General features: G+C 30.6%; 1 protein-coding gene across 1 annotated transcript in view; it reads left to right on the top strand.

Annotated features, from left to right (window-relative positions):
- Window positions 1–2035, top strand: part of LOC149909128 (zwei Ig domain protein zig-8-like) — a 30601-nt gene extending 28566 nt beyond the window's left edge. The window contains exon 7 of the mRNA XM_090101370.1: window positions 1806–2035. Within this exon, the coding sequence (XP_089957496.1) occupies window positions 1806–1930 (125 nt within the window). The 3' untranslated portion in view covers window positions 1931–2035. The remainder of the gene's footprint in view (window positions 1–1805) is intronic.
- The last annotated feature ends 10585 nt before the right edge of the window (window positions 2036–12620 follow it).

Here is a 12620-nt window from a genome sequence, read left to right as displayed (position 1 = left end):
CACATATTTGGGTTTGGTATCGATCCAGTAACACCCCCTGCTATTTATTTTTTCAATATTTTCAATGTACAGAATTGACCCTTCTACAGATTTATTATATTATGTATAGATAGAGGCAGTAGTCATAAAAATAAAGAAAATTCTCCTCGAGTTCAAAAACTCTTTCACAAAGGCAACTTGGCTAATACTAAATTGTTTCTGCTTAAGTAACCATAAAACACAAAGGTGAAAATTTAATTGTGCGCGGTCAAGCAAATACAGCGGATGGGCCAAAACATTTGCCAAGATAAGAACAATTTCTGCCAGATGGCCAATGATACGTGAAATTGGATAAAATACAACTCTTTATGATTGGCCGTCGATGAATGGTCTTCGTAAAATTTCTGCGCCAATAAATGTTGGTTTCTCATATTATGTGTACCACTCTAGTCCCCTTTAATGTTTTACTGCATGCAAAGAAAAACACTGATATTGTATAATATTTATTGAAAAATAATCCACGTCTGCAATTTTAAAATGATATTAATCTTGTAAAATAAGCTTAGAGTTATCCCCAGGAACAATAATAATAATTAACGTCAGCATTCATGATACAGTTAAATTGAATTACGTCGTCATACAAAATGTATGCCAATGCTGATGCATAAAGCAATAAATTTCATCTCAATATGTGCTAAAACTCCGCCACGTAAATTCAACTAAAGCGCGTAGTTCACTCAATTTGCAGTTCCCAACTTAGTTTATTTGATTTGAAAGAGCATTCCGAAGGACTTAAATTCTATTCGAATCGTTTCAAACGCGTAAGCATAACATATTTCTACAATCCGTGATATGAATAAAAGTTAAATGGTAAAACGTGATTTTTTTGCAAACGGTACCTATCATAAATTCAATACAGCGTAAAGCAATTTATTGTTTCATATTTTATATTTGATTTGCATTTTTAAAACTGTTTCGAATTTAACACAATTGTTGATGCAGGCTAATGCGTTATTTTTTCGGAACATAAAACTTCAGGGCCCATTTATTTCCATTAAGGTTTCATTTTGTATGGAATATTTAACTTTATAAGTGTTCCGTGACTGCTATTCATAAAAGTAAAATATTACTATGATAATAAACTTATTTATAAACGTGATTAAAGTTTCAGTGAGGTGATTTTTAACATTTTTATCACTATTTTCATATTTATAAAACCTAATGAATGGGTCGATTTAGATAACATAATTTTAATTCCATTGTTCTTTCGTTCAAGTGAAAACGTAACGATAACAAAGTTATTTTTACCCTGTATTTTATTTGTAATCATTTCAAAATTGATACTAGCTTTTTATCATAATTCTAAATCATAATTAAGGAAGGAACGTTGATCTTATTTTTTATATTCTATTTCTGTATACCGTTTTACGTAAACCTTAAGTAATAAGATTTAATATTGGTTGGTTAAAATTAACCAAACAGAGGTCCCGTAAACGGCCATATGACATTTTTAGGAATCTACATGATATTAAGATACCTGTTTATTGCAAACTGTTTAAGGTGCTAGATGTTGATGAGGAACTCATATATTTTGTAAATTTGTAGAGTCTAAGGATTTATCTTATACTAGGGGCCGATTTTTCAATGCTTGAATAAAACTTATTCGTCGAATAATGTATAAAACTACCATTTTAAAAACGTATTCTAATTGCCCGTATTTGACAGTTTACGTGACATTTTAATATTATCGTGTAATACTTTATTGGACGGATAAGTTTTATCCAAACATTGAAAAATCGGCCCTAAAATTAATGTTTTATTTCTAGGTGAAAGTCCAGCGGCCATGCAAGGAGGTGCTCATTGGACAAGAAGCCGTGGATTTCCATCGATTTTAAGTTTAATATGTGCGGTACATTTAAGTAACCTTTTTACAGATGTGATCAATAAATGAACTTTTAAAATTGTGTATATTCGTTGTGTTTGAATGAATTTTACGATAAATACTATTCTATAAATGTAACAAATTCCATTTATAAATTATTAAAAGATGTAAAGATAGTATATAATAATAATAATTATACGATTGTAAAAATTATTTAAAGACCCTGTTTATATTTATTTTATATGCTCGGCTATTATGTTCAGAACCTTTCCATTAAATTGTTTGCTTCATTTTTATAATTGCTACGTAAAGTTTATACCTATTTTTTGTTTATTTTTAATGTTTTCGTTTCATTAGCTACCTACTCTAATAATATAATTAATTGTCCTTTAACAAACAATGTATCTATTAAAAACCACTGACGTTAGAGTTAGTTTTTAAAATACATTTCACCATTATTTTGAAAGCATAGTTCAAATCAATATACTTTTCAATAATTATCATCATCTTAATTGCCCATTTGAATGTTCCTTAACTAATAAGAATTAAAAATACGCAAAGGAACTGAATATAATAGCCATGATAATTATCAAAAAAATATTGTGTGATGTAAAACATCGAAATTGTAAGCATCTGTGCCAATGCATGGATTTATATCCTATGTGTCAGGGTAAATTTTGTTTATATTCGACTCCACTGTTCTAGTAAATCTATGTAGTATATCTATAGTATAGACATAACATTGTTTTCAAACTCAAAGTTGATTTCAATAAATGATAAGTTTTTTTTATGAGCTTTTATTTTCATCTTTGCTTCATTCCTAGAAATAGTGATATTATCATATGCAAGAAAATGCAAATAAAACACAATTTCCTTCATCTCTATGACCTATTTAGTCTCACGAAGCGTAAATCCAAATAATAACTATCCCGTGCAGTACACAGATTATTAGTATAAGCACAAATATATACATTTCAAATGAATGCTGAATAAAATAGACGCGGGATTAAATAACAGGGAAATGAGAACACGTTTATTAGGACTGGTTGTCGTTTATTTATGCATATATTGACCGACTTTAAAATATGGTTTTAAATTGTTTAATACAAATAATAATATTATGAAGCTTATTTCTACACTCTATGGCCTAGGGTTAATTCCCAAGAAAAATGGATATTATATTATAATTCTAATTTAACAAAAAGCTGAATCAACTTCAATTAATGATCCGAACTGGTTAAATAAATGAAACCAATCGGAAGGCTATCAAATAAAAAAAAATCCACATAATCGGTTCGTCTAGACTTAACTTCTGTGAAAACAAACCAAATAAATACAGTCGACTTAAGAACTTCTTTTTTGAAGTCGGTTGGTTAGCAAAAAGTGTAGATTTTCTCAGGTGCAGTCATAAGTTTAAAATATTCCCAGATTATACCGAATTGGCCCTGTATTATAAGGGGTGTTGTAAATTTCAGAGTTCTCTCTAGGAATACGTGTGTGGGGTTACATATTTTATGTGGCACAAATGGAGGTTGTTTCTTAAATGGTAAAGTTATTTCTGCTTTTAAGTTAAGGTTAAGGAAATGAAGCTTGCTTACCTACTTACAAAATCATAAAGTAGAACCTAAGAATTGTCATTGTTTCTTTGATTTAAAGGTTTGATTTCGTACAAAGATACGCAATGTATTAAAGTATGACCTTATTTATTTTTTTCCAAATTTATAATAATAAGAAACAGCTGGCATAAAAATCGTTTTTAATAAAACTAATTCTTAAATCACAGATATTCTTACAATGGTTTAAATAAGTACTATAATTATTACCTATATTCCCATTCCCTCGCAATTTAATGGAAAATAGCGTCCCCTTTCTCTGAAATCTCAGAGGAAATATACAGAGAAATGAGTTCTTTCAAACTTTAAAGGGTCTCAAGAAGTCTGTATTCTGGACGTTTCATACAGCTAGTCATAAACACGCCGGTCTAGCATTTTCACCTATTTATTTCAACTCTCTCGACACCTTTTGTTAAAATGTAAATATGGAATGATTCTCTCAGTTTTTATTATGGAGCTGGGCGAATAATTATGGGACTTTATGCTAATAAGATAAGATATATTAAAAAAAATTCACAATATAGCCACTGAAAAATGTTATATGAGCTTTATCAGAGCTTCCCTCTTACTATTGTGTAAAATGCATTCATTTTAGTGGTTTTATGCAGCATATTTTTCCACATTGAAATTATATAATAGTCCATCCAAAATCGAACCTAAAGATGTAATAAATTAAATCTAGTTTTAATTGATAAAGACCGTTCCTGTCCGTTTCACTGATCAATTTTACGGGCTAGCAGATAATCACCCTTCTGTGACCTGCCATATCGACACCTTTAAATTTTGTACCGAGGATTTTTAAATTACAAGCTCATAGCTGTCGCTTAAGATTTAGCGATATTTCAATTTATTAGTAGGCGAATTCTTTCCACTTACCTAATGTTAACATCGTATTCTACTAATATAATAGGTAAATGTAAAAGTTTGTGAATATGGATTTGTGGAAAAACTACTGGAACCAATTTCATCAGAATAAACTATAGTTAAACTTAGTAGAAATTAGTTCCATTTGCCCGCGGGCTCGTTTGCGGGAGAAACCGCGTGCCACAGCTAGTAGTTCCATAATTTTACAAATAGGCCCATATCTATCTAAGTACCTGAGGCTGTGGTAACTATGCATTAACCCAACCTTATTATATTATTGAGGGACGATCCTATACTACATGTATGTATGTGTACCACTATTCATAAAGCCACAAGATAAATGTAGGCCTAGGGAATTCGTAGCGACAACAGAGTGTGAAACGTTTAGCGGGAACTCCACACAGTTATTTATGTTTACCATTTCACTTGATACCTCACAGAAAACTAGGAGCGCTTGTGCCGGCGGCGAGTTACGCTTGAAAAGAACTAATCGAAACCTAGCCAACAGAAAAGTGCTCGTAGTTGAGCTGATATATTGCTTTGTACATACAGTATACTTTATTACGAAACCTACCTAGTTCTGATGTGTTACAGTGATGTGATTTTGCTTCAAAATACACGAAATGTGGAATTTTATATAATACAATTTCTACGATAATAATCCTTGTCGTTGTAAATCACTACATAGTAAAACAAATTAGTGCTTTCTCTGTCCTATGTCCCTATGTATCAACGCAATTTGATGTGCTTTGTTTTAATAGACAGAGTAGTTCTCGAGGGAGGTTTAAGTATATAATTTATTAACTTTTATTCAAAGCGGGAGGAAATTTACAATGTTAAGATCATAATAAAATAGATCACAATGAAGCAAGTGGTGTAAGCAATGTAATAATTCTCATTATTCATTAGTATCGTCGGATAATGATTGTGGATTAATGGAAAGCACTAATGAAAAAATACCTACAAAATACAACGCTAGAAACTTAATAGGAATAATCTTCTTTTACAATTTAAGCAAACAATATTTATCAGCATCATTACTTATTATAAATCTCTTATATATAAAAATGAATCGCAAAATGTGTTGGTAAGCGCATAACTCGAGAACGGCTGAACCGATTTCGATAATTCTTTTTTTATTATATTCCTTGAAGTACGAGGATGGTTCTTATGTAGAGAAAACGTAAATATATGTACCACGGGCGAAGCCGGGGCGGACCGCTAGTAATATATAAAAACACTTAATTAAAAAGTCACTGAATGGAAAAACCTTTATATAAGCAAATCAAAATAGATCACGCAATATGTGGGATATTTTTTCAATATAAAAATATAACGCTTCGTAATGAATATACCCTATTGAATCATCTACACGGGTTTCCTAATAGGGGTGAAATGTTCCACATTATATTATTATATTAGCCAGTAATAGGGCCAAAGGACCACGACCTATATGTAATTCAATAAGTAGGTGAAAATATTTTATAGACGAAAAGCGGAAAGAAAATATATCAGCATTTATTTTTAATACCGACATGAAATACAAATACATGGTCTAAATAATGTGTACACATAGTACTAAATGTTCATTAAGTCCCTCGCCTGTTACCGCTAATAAAAACGCGAATTAGTAAGGGTGGATGGATAGATGATTCTTACTCTTTTACGCAAAAACCCTGATCGGCTCTAGATGAAAATTGATTCAGAGATAGTCTGGATTATTACTTAGCTACTTTTTGCTCAATAGGCTGAAACTAAAATTAGTTACTTTCTATTAAGGACTTTATCTCGACCATGTTTCAAAGCGATTGCTTTTCTGGGAAAATATAATAAATAACAGTTTTGTTATTAGCTATTCACAATATTGTAGCATTATATTATTATCATAAAATACTCACATTGTATGTAAGGTATGTTCGTTGAATCTCTCTTCGTCTATTGATTACATTCATGCGACCAAGAGAGCATAGTTTCTAGTACCTATATTTTGCTCTTATTTCAACATTGGATATGATTGTGTCGAAACCACAAGGTTCTTAATCTTAACATTCCCAGGAGGCAACATAAACCGTCAGCATAACATTTAGCGGGTGATAAGGTTTAAAATTTCCGTTGGTAACGCAATATTATCCAAGTATTAAATTGTTTGAGGGCTAAAAGCCGAAATTGGGATCACATCGTTAAATTTAATCTATATCCTAAAGCATTTAGGCTCGCCAGGGGCACTTCAATGTGGATTATCCCGGATTAGTGTAGAATGCTGCTGATTGCGCCGAAGCCTTTTATTTGAGGTTGATGTGACATTATTTATACGGATAATGAATTTGCTTTTAACTATCTTGTTTGCTAGAGCGACTTTAGAATACATTTCTTTGATAAATAGTTATTGTAATACTTATTTAGTGTAACAGTTTTTATTATCAGGTATGATCATTAAGAATCTGAAATCAATATTTTCCTTCACGCAGATGTTGTTTTCATACTCAGTGTCGAATTCTCGATTGTAACCAGTGTCTTTAACCTTTCAGCACTGCTTATTATTCTCCTCGTGTTCTTATTCAATCTTTATTATTAAAATCGATCACGTCATACCGTGTTTGCCATTCAATAATATACAAATGAACAAAGCTAAACTTAGTTACGAATGCCGCTCGTGCATTTCAAGATGACGCGAAATCAATTGACTGCTAAGATTGGTTTTGTCTGCATTGTCATTCGTATGCAAACAACGTGAAATCTTAAGTGCTAACTAAACTGTGAATTCTTGTTTGGAAGAAACTATTGTCTTAATCTGATACTTGATCTTGAGTAGAAATGTTGTTCTATTTTTTTAATTACTAGTTAACAATCACAATATGTTGGTTAATTCTAAGGATCTAGTCTGCTCACCAGAAATGGAGTATAAAAAAGTAGATTGTACAAACATAATGTAGAACATTACTTTCAATAGTCGTAAAATTACAAATTACTGCATTTTTTTACACTTTCTATGCAACTGCGTTGAAATTTCACTGAATTTCAAAATGCAAGTCCTACAGAACACGAAAGTCACAAACAACAGCCAGTTCATAACAGAATCTAGTAGCTCTTTGAAATAAAACGGACAAAGCGCTTAAACGTACAGGAAAATAGTTTGATTGGTCCCCTAACAAAAGTTTACAAAAGTAAGAACGACTTCGAAATTGACTTAACTGTGATAATGATGTTTCCGTGAAGTTACGTGAGTGACAAAGGCTTTTTTACAGTTTGACCCCTTATCGAACTCTCCAAGCAATTTTGAACTCTATTGACAGGGTTTGAAGAATTCTTCCCGTATTTCGATATATCATTCTTTGGATAAAAAACTTGAAAGGTGCTGATAATGCGTAATCAAGTATGAAAAGTTATAGACAGTATGAAATATGGGATATTAAATAATATTTATATAATATTTTTTTATGTTGTTGATATAATGCAACTGATATTATTCCCATCGTAAATTCTAATCTTCTTACCCTACGTATTTTAAGCTCACCACAGCCAAAATTCAAAATTCAAGAAAACATGCAAAGAACGCAAGATAATTACTTCGCAAACGAATTTCCAAAAATAAATATCCTCTCCTACTTTGCCTAATTCCCTTAACTAGACGCTAAGCCGCTGAAGCGACTCGACCTCATAATATTTTCTTTTAATTATCCTTATTTAGGCCAACATAAACGCGTACCAACGGTATAACATAGCAAACAGAATTAGAATAGATAACAGTAGTATTGCTCGTGTGAATTAACAAACCTGTTCCCTATAATTTGGAAATTATCCCCCAGGCGTTAGAAAATTAGCAGGTTATTCGGTAAACAAGCAAGGTAATGAAGTTTAAACTAAATTAGTTTATGCGCCCATTGGATTAGGGAGCATTTTGGCGTGCGTCTCTTGATGTTTTTCTTTGCGTTTCGTGCTAATAGTGATGCATGGTTATCAGATCTACAATAATTTGCTTGAACAGCAATTCTTTATATAAAATAATAGTTAAAGGTGTCGGAATAAATTAGATTTACTGTAAGCACATTTTGATTATACAAACAATACTAATAAAAAATTTGGAAAATCCAAAAGTGCACGCCTCATAATTTTTTTTTAATAAATATTTATTAATTATTATTTTTGTTTATTTAATAACAATTAAACCACATCGAATCAGACCCTGAAAAATGAAAGGGTTCTATTCCTGAGCATACTCAAGCGTAAGAGAAAAAAAAAGACTCGATTAGTAAAGTATTTCGGTCGCTATCGTGTTAACAAGAAAAAGGATCCGCACATACAGACACACGGACGTCCAAGACAGAACTTTTTTAAACTGTTTTTTAACTAGTTTAAAAAACAAAAATGACATCAAAAATATCATGAACGTTAAAAATAGTGTTTTTTCTTAATATGTGTGTGTATGTATTATCTTACAAGTGCAATGTATGATACATAAAGACATTTTAAGTTTGAAAAATCAGATGTTTTGCGCGAAGTGACAGTAGTACCCACCTCAACGCTTCGCTTATGAGGCGTGCAATATCCCTTAAATGTTATATACGATGTAGCTACCAATGATCATGGTTAGGTTTTAAATTTTTGTTAAAGACATTAAATATTTAGGTATATAATATTTTGACAATGCTTTACCTTTAATAAATTTCAATAGTAGTATTATAACTTACCAAGCGAACCACCTAATAAAATCTCAAATTATGATTCTAACTTTGGTTCGAAAAAAAAGAATATAAACTAATGAAATGTTTATTTCATTTTATTTACATCATAACAAACACTGCGTACGTAAATATGAGTTACAATAACAACTTGCTAAATGAAAAATTATCTCGCCGTGACGTTGGATGACACTTTTAGATGAAAACCATGTTGCGAGCTTCATTCATTGAAAAATGTTTGCAAGTAATGCCCTTTTCACACCGGGAATGTATGCGATTTCCAATCTTGTGGACTAATTGCTTTGTGTTTAAAAGATTTAAATAATTATATTATGAAGATGAATGTTATAGTGAAATTTTCAAATCTGTGAAAATTTGTTACTCTTTTACGCAAAAACAGATTGGAACGGTAAAATAATTTTAGCTGAAGGTAATTTGGAACATAAAATAAAGAAGGTTTATTATAATGAGAGAGGCAATACAGCGTTCTAATGGTTCTAATGATGATGCAGAAAAGTAAAATAAGCTAATAATTTAATTATTCTTGCTTCTAAGTACGATTTTTTCATGAAACGAATCTTTGAGAACATTAAGATGTGATTAAAAGATGCTAAAATTTTATGCTTTCTGTTTAATATTGGAAATCAAAAATTGTGAGACAAAGTAATCTAAAAGAAGGTTGCTTTTGTTTTTTTAAAGATATTTTAACAGTACTGTTAAATGAAACGAGTGTATTCCAATGCGTAAATGATTATCATTCGATTTAAATAAAAACAAAATTGCACTGATGCTTATCAGAATTTCAATTACAGGTTAATCCCTTAAACAAAACGTTCGTCGAATTTAAATTCAATAATTTCTCTTTTTCAATAATAAAAGATTGGATCCATTTAAATATTCGTTAACGATACTGAACGTTCAATAATTTTAACCGACAGAATGCATTCATCGATTTTAATTATCGTCGTGAATAGCGCATTATGTACCTTTTGCAATAATGATTGGATTTAATTTTAGATCAGCATTTGATGTTGTGCTTAAAGTTCAATCCTGCTATAATATAGAAAAGAAAATATACATAATCTTGTTGCATTTCCTCTCCCGCCAGGTGGTTTGGTAGAGATTGCTGTTTAGCAATTAGGCCGCTTTTTGTGCAAATTATGCTTTTGTATTACTACTTCTGCTTGTTTTGTCATATTTTGTACAGTAAAGAATTATAAATAAATAAATAAATAAAAAAGAGGAATATCGCCTGTTAATTCTGTCCTTATAGGCTTGCTTTTCTATACTAATAGAAACAACAGCTTTCCATTTACGTTATTTACATAATCAGTTATTTGTAAATAGAGATAGAGATAGATCAGCTGTTGTTTGAATACTATATTATGTTATAATTGATAAGAAAATATGTATTGAAACAATTACTGTTATGTTAATAAATCTTTTATATTTCAATAAAAACATATTTTTATCAATGTTCTTACGTTTAAAAGCATTAATGAAATTAAACCGAAAATAAATAATTGCATTGACGGTTTACCAATTAATAAAAAAGAATTAAAAAAATACGAAATTAAATAAGAACAGTAAAACAGACTGAAACAATGGATCAGTGTAATTATTCGACGAGAATTGAGCCTCCAGCTACCACAATATAAAATGAAAAAAGTAAACAATTTGATTCATTAATTTTATTCGTATTTAATTGTTACATGAACTATGTAGGTAATAACAACTTACAATTTATTCGATTGTAATGTTATTTTAATTTAAATTTGTAAACTCAAAACTCAAACTCAAACTCAAACATTTATTTATTCAATTAGACTTCTTCCAGAAGCACTTTTGAATCGTCATTACATTCTTTAAATTTACCACCGATTCGGAAAGCAGTATCTATGGAGAAGAACCGGCAAGAAACTCCATAGTTGCTCTTTTAAAGTCATGTCTATACACAATATAATTTTACATTACATGTTACTTACATCTAACTACATAATATTATATATTATCATAATATGCCAAAGAACTGTCCTGTTATTCTTACGCGACAACCCTCCATGGATTTTCATCTTCCATATATTCCTTAATGCTGTAGTAGGCTCTCTGAACTAATACATTTTTTAAATAAGTTTTAAATTTAACACTACTAAACTCTTTAATACTATGAGGAATTCTATTGTAAAAACGTATACCTTGGCCCATAAATAAATTTTTAACTTTAGCTAACCTATAAAATGGCATTTCAATTTTATTTCTATTCCTTGTGCCATAACAGTGTCTATCTCCTACTTTTGTGTGTAAGTCCGCGTTTTTGTGTACATGTAAAACATTATTTACGATAAAAACGAAAACGAAACGATAAACGTTTGTTAAATGATTTTTCTCTTGACAAATTTTACTTCTTATTATGTATCGTCATTTTCATATTATTTTAATAAAATAGGTATGTATAATGTCTCCTAAACATTTATTTTCACATAATAATTTCAATTGCAGCTTATCCTTCCATTAATTTCGCATAACTGCAACTTTAAAGATATAATATTTATATCATTTCCATTTTAGTATTATACAATTTTGATTTTAATTACCAAAAACCAGCTGACAATAATTAATGATTTTAGAAGAATCTAAAACAAAAGAATAATACATGCAATTAAAACCAAATGTTTCAAACTTTATCGCATTTCTTTCATTTATTCCCAGGTCTGTCACTGGTCACTTTAGGATCAACTGGGTCTCCATGAAATTGAATAACAAAATTACGAACTCTAACTCAAACTTTACACAAACTGAACTACTTTTGGAAACATTTTTGAAACTTCTGATTTATAACCATTAGGTTCCTTAGTTCGAAAGGAGTTACCGCTAAAAAGGCTTCAAAAACTTCTTTGGGCATATTAAGAACGTGAGTTAGGTTGAAGTGCTCAATGTTCTAGATTTAGGAAAAGTTAAGGCCTGTAGACTTGGTGTGGAAACATTAAAAATTCTTTCAAATAAATTCCCTTACAAGAACTTTATCATTCTATGATTAACTAGAATGGAATACAGAAATATCGAAGTCGAGAACTTACCAAACGAATTCTTTACCAAAGTCGGCCACGGTGAAAACTTCCGATTTACGAGCCTTTCCTTCTTTTTTGCATTCTTTCGCCGATAAAGTAGTTGCATTGAGCGTTTGTAACCGATTCGTAAAGTCGGAATTTTTTAAAGGAAATTTCAACCTAAAGTTGAAGAAGAAAAGGTAACAACATGTTATTTCTGAAACATCTGCCGACAAATAGTGGCATAGCAGACAAATCTGTAGAGTACTTTAACTTGTATAAAGCGTAGAGTGAACAGGTACCTTCTAGTGATTCGCGTACCATCTTAGCCACATCTCAGCTTAACATCAGGCGAGATTGTGTCAAGCGCTTTCCTATTTAAAAAAAAGATTAACCAGCATTTACCTCATTGTTTTTTCACTATATTCTTTCGAATTAATTTCCATTTAAGTACGTTTATAAAAATGTCTCAAGTACTTATTGTACTTTTAGGGCCGATTTTTCAATCCTTGGTTAAAATTTATCCGTCCAATAAAGTATTACACGAACATTTTAA

The sequence above is a fragment of the Colias eurytheme genome, chromosome 4 (genome assembly GCF_061535395.1).
Source record: "Colias eurytheme isolate Ceu_HAF_F1 chromosome 4, ilColEury1 Martin Lab GWU primary, whole genome shotgun sequence".
In the NCBI taxonomy this organism is placed as follows: Eukaryota; Metazoa; Arthropoda; class Insecta; order Lepidoptera; family Pieridae; genus Colias; species Colias eurytheme.
Note: the sequence above shows the minus strand (reverse complement) of the source record. Positions and strands in the feature narration are given on the sequence as shown.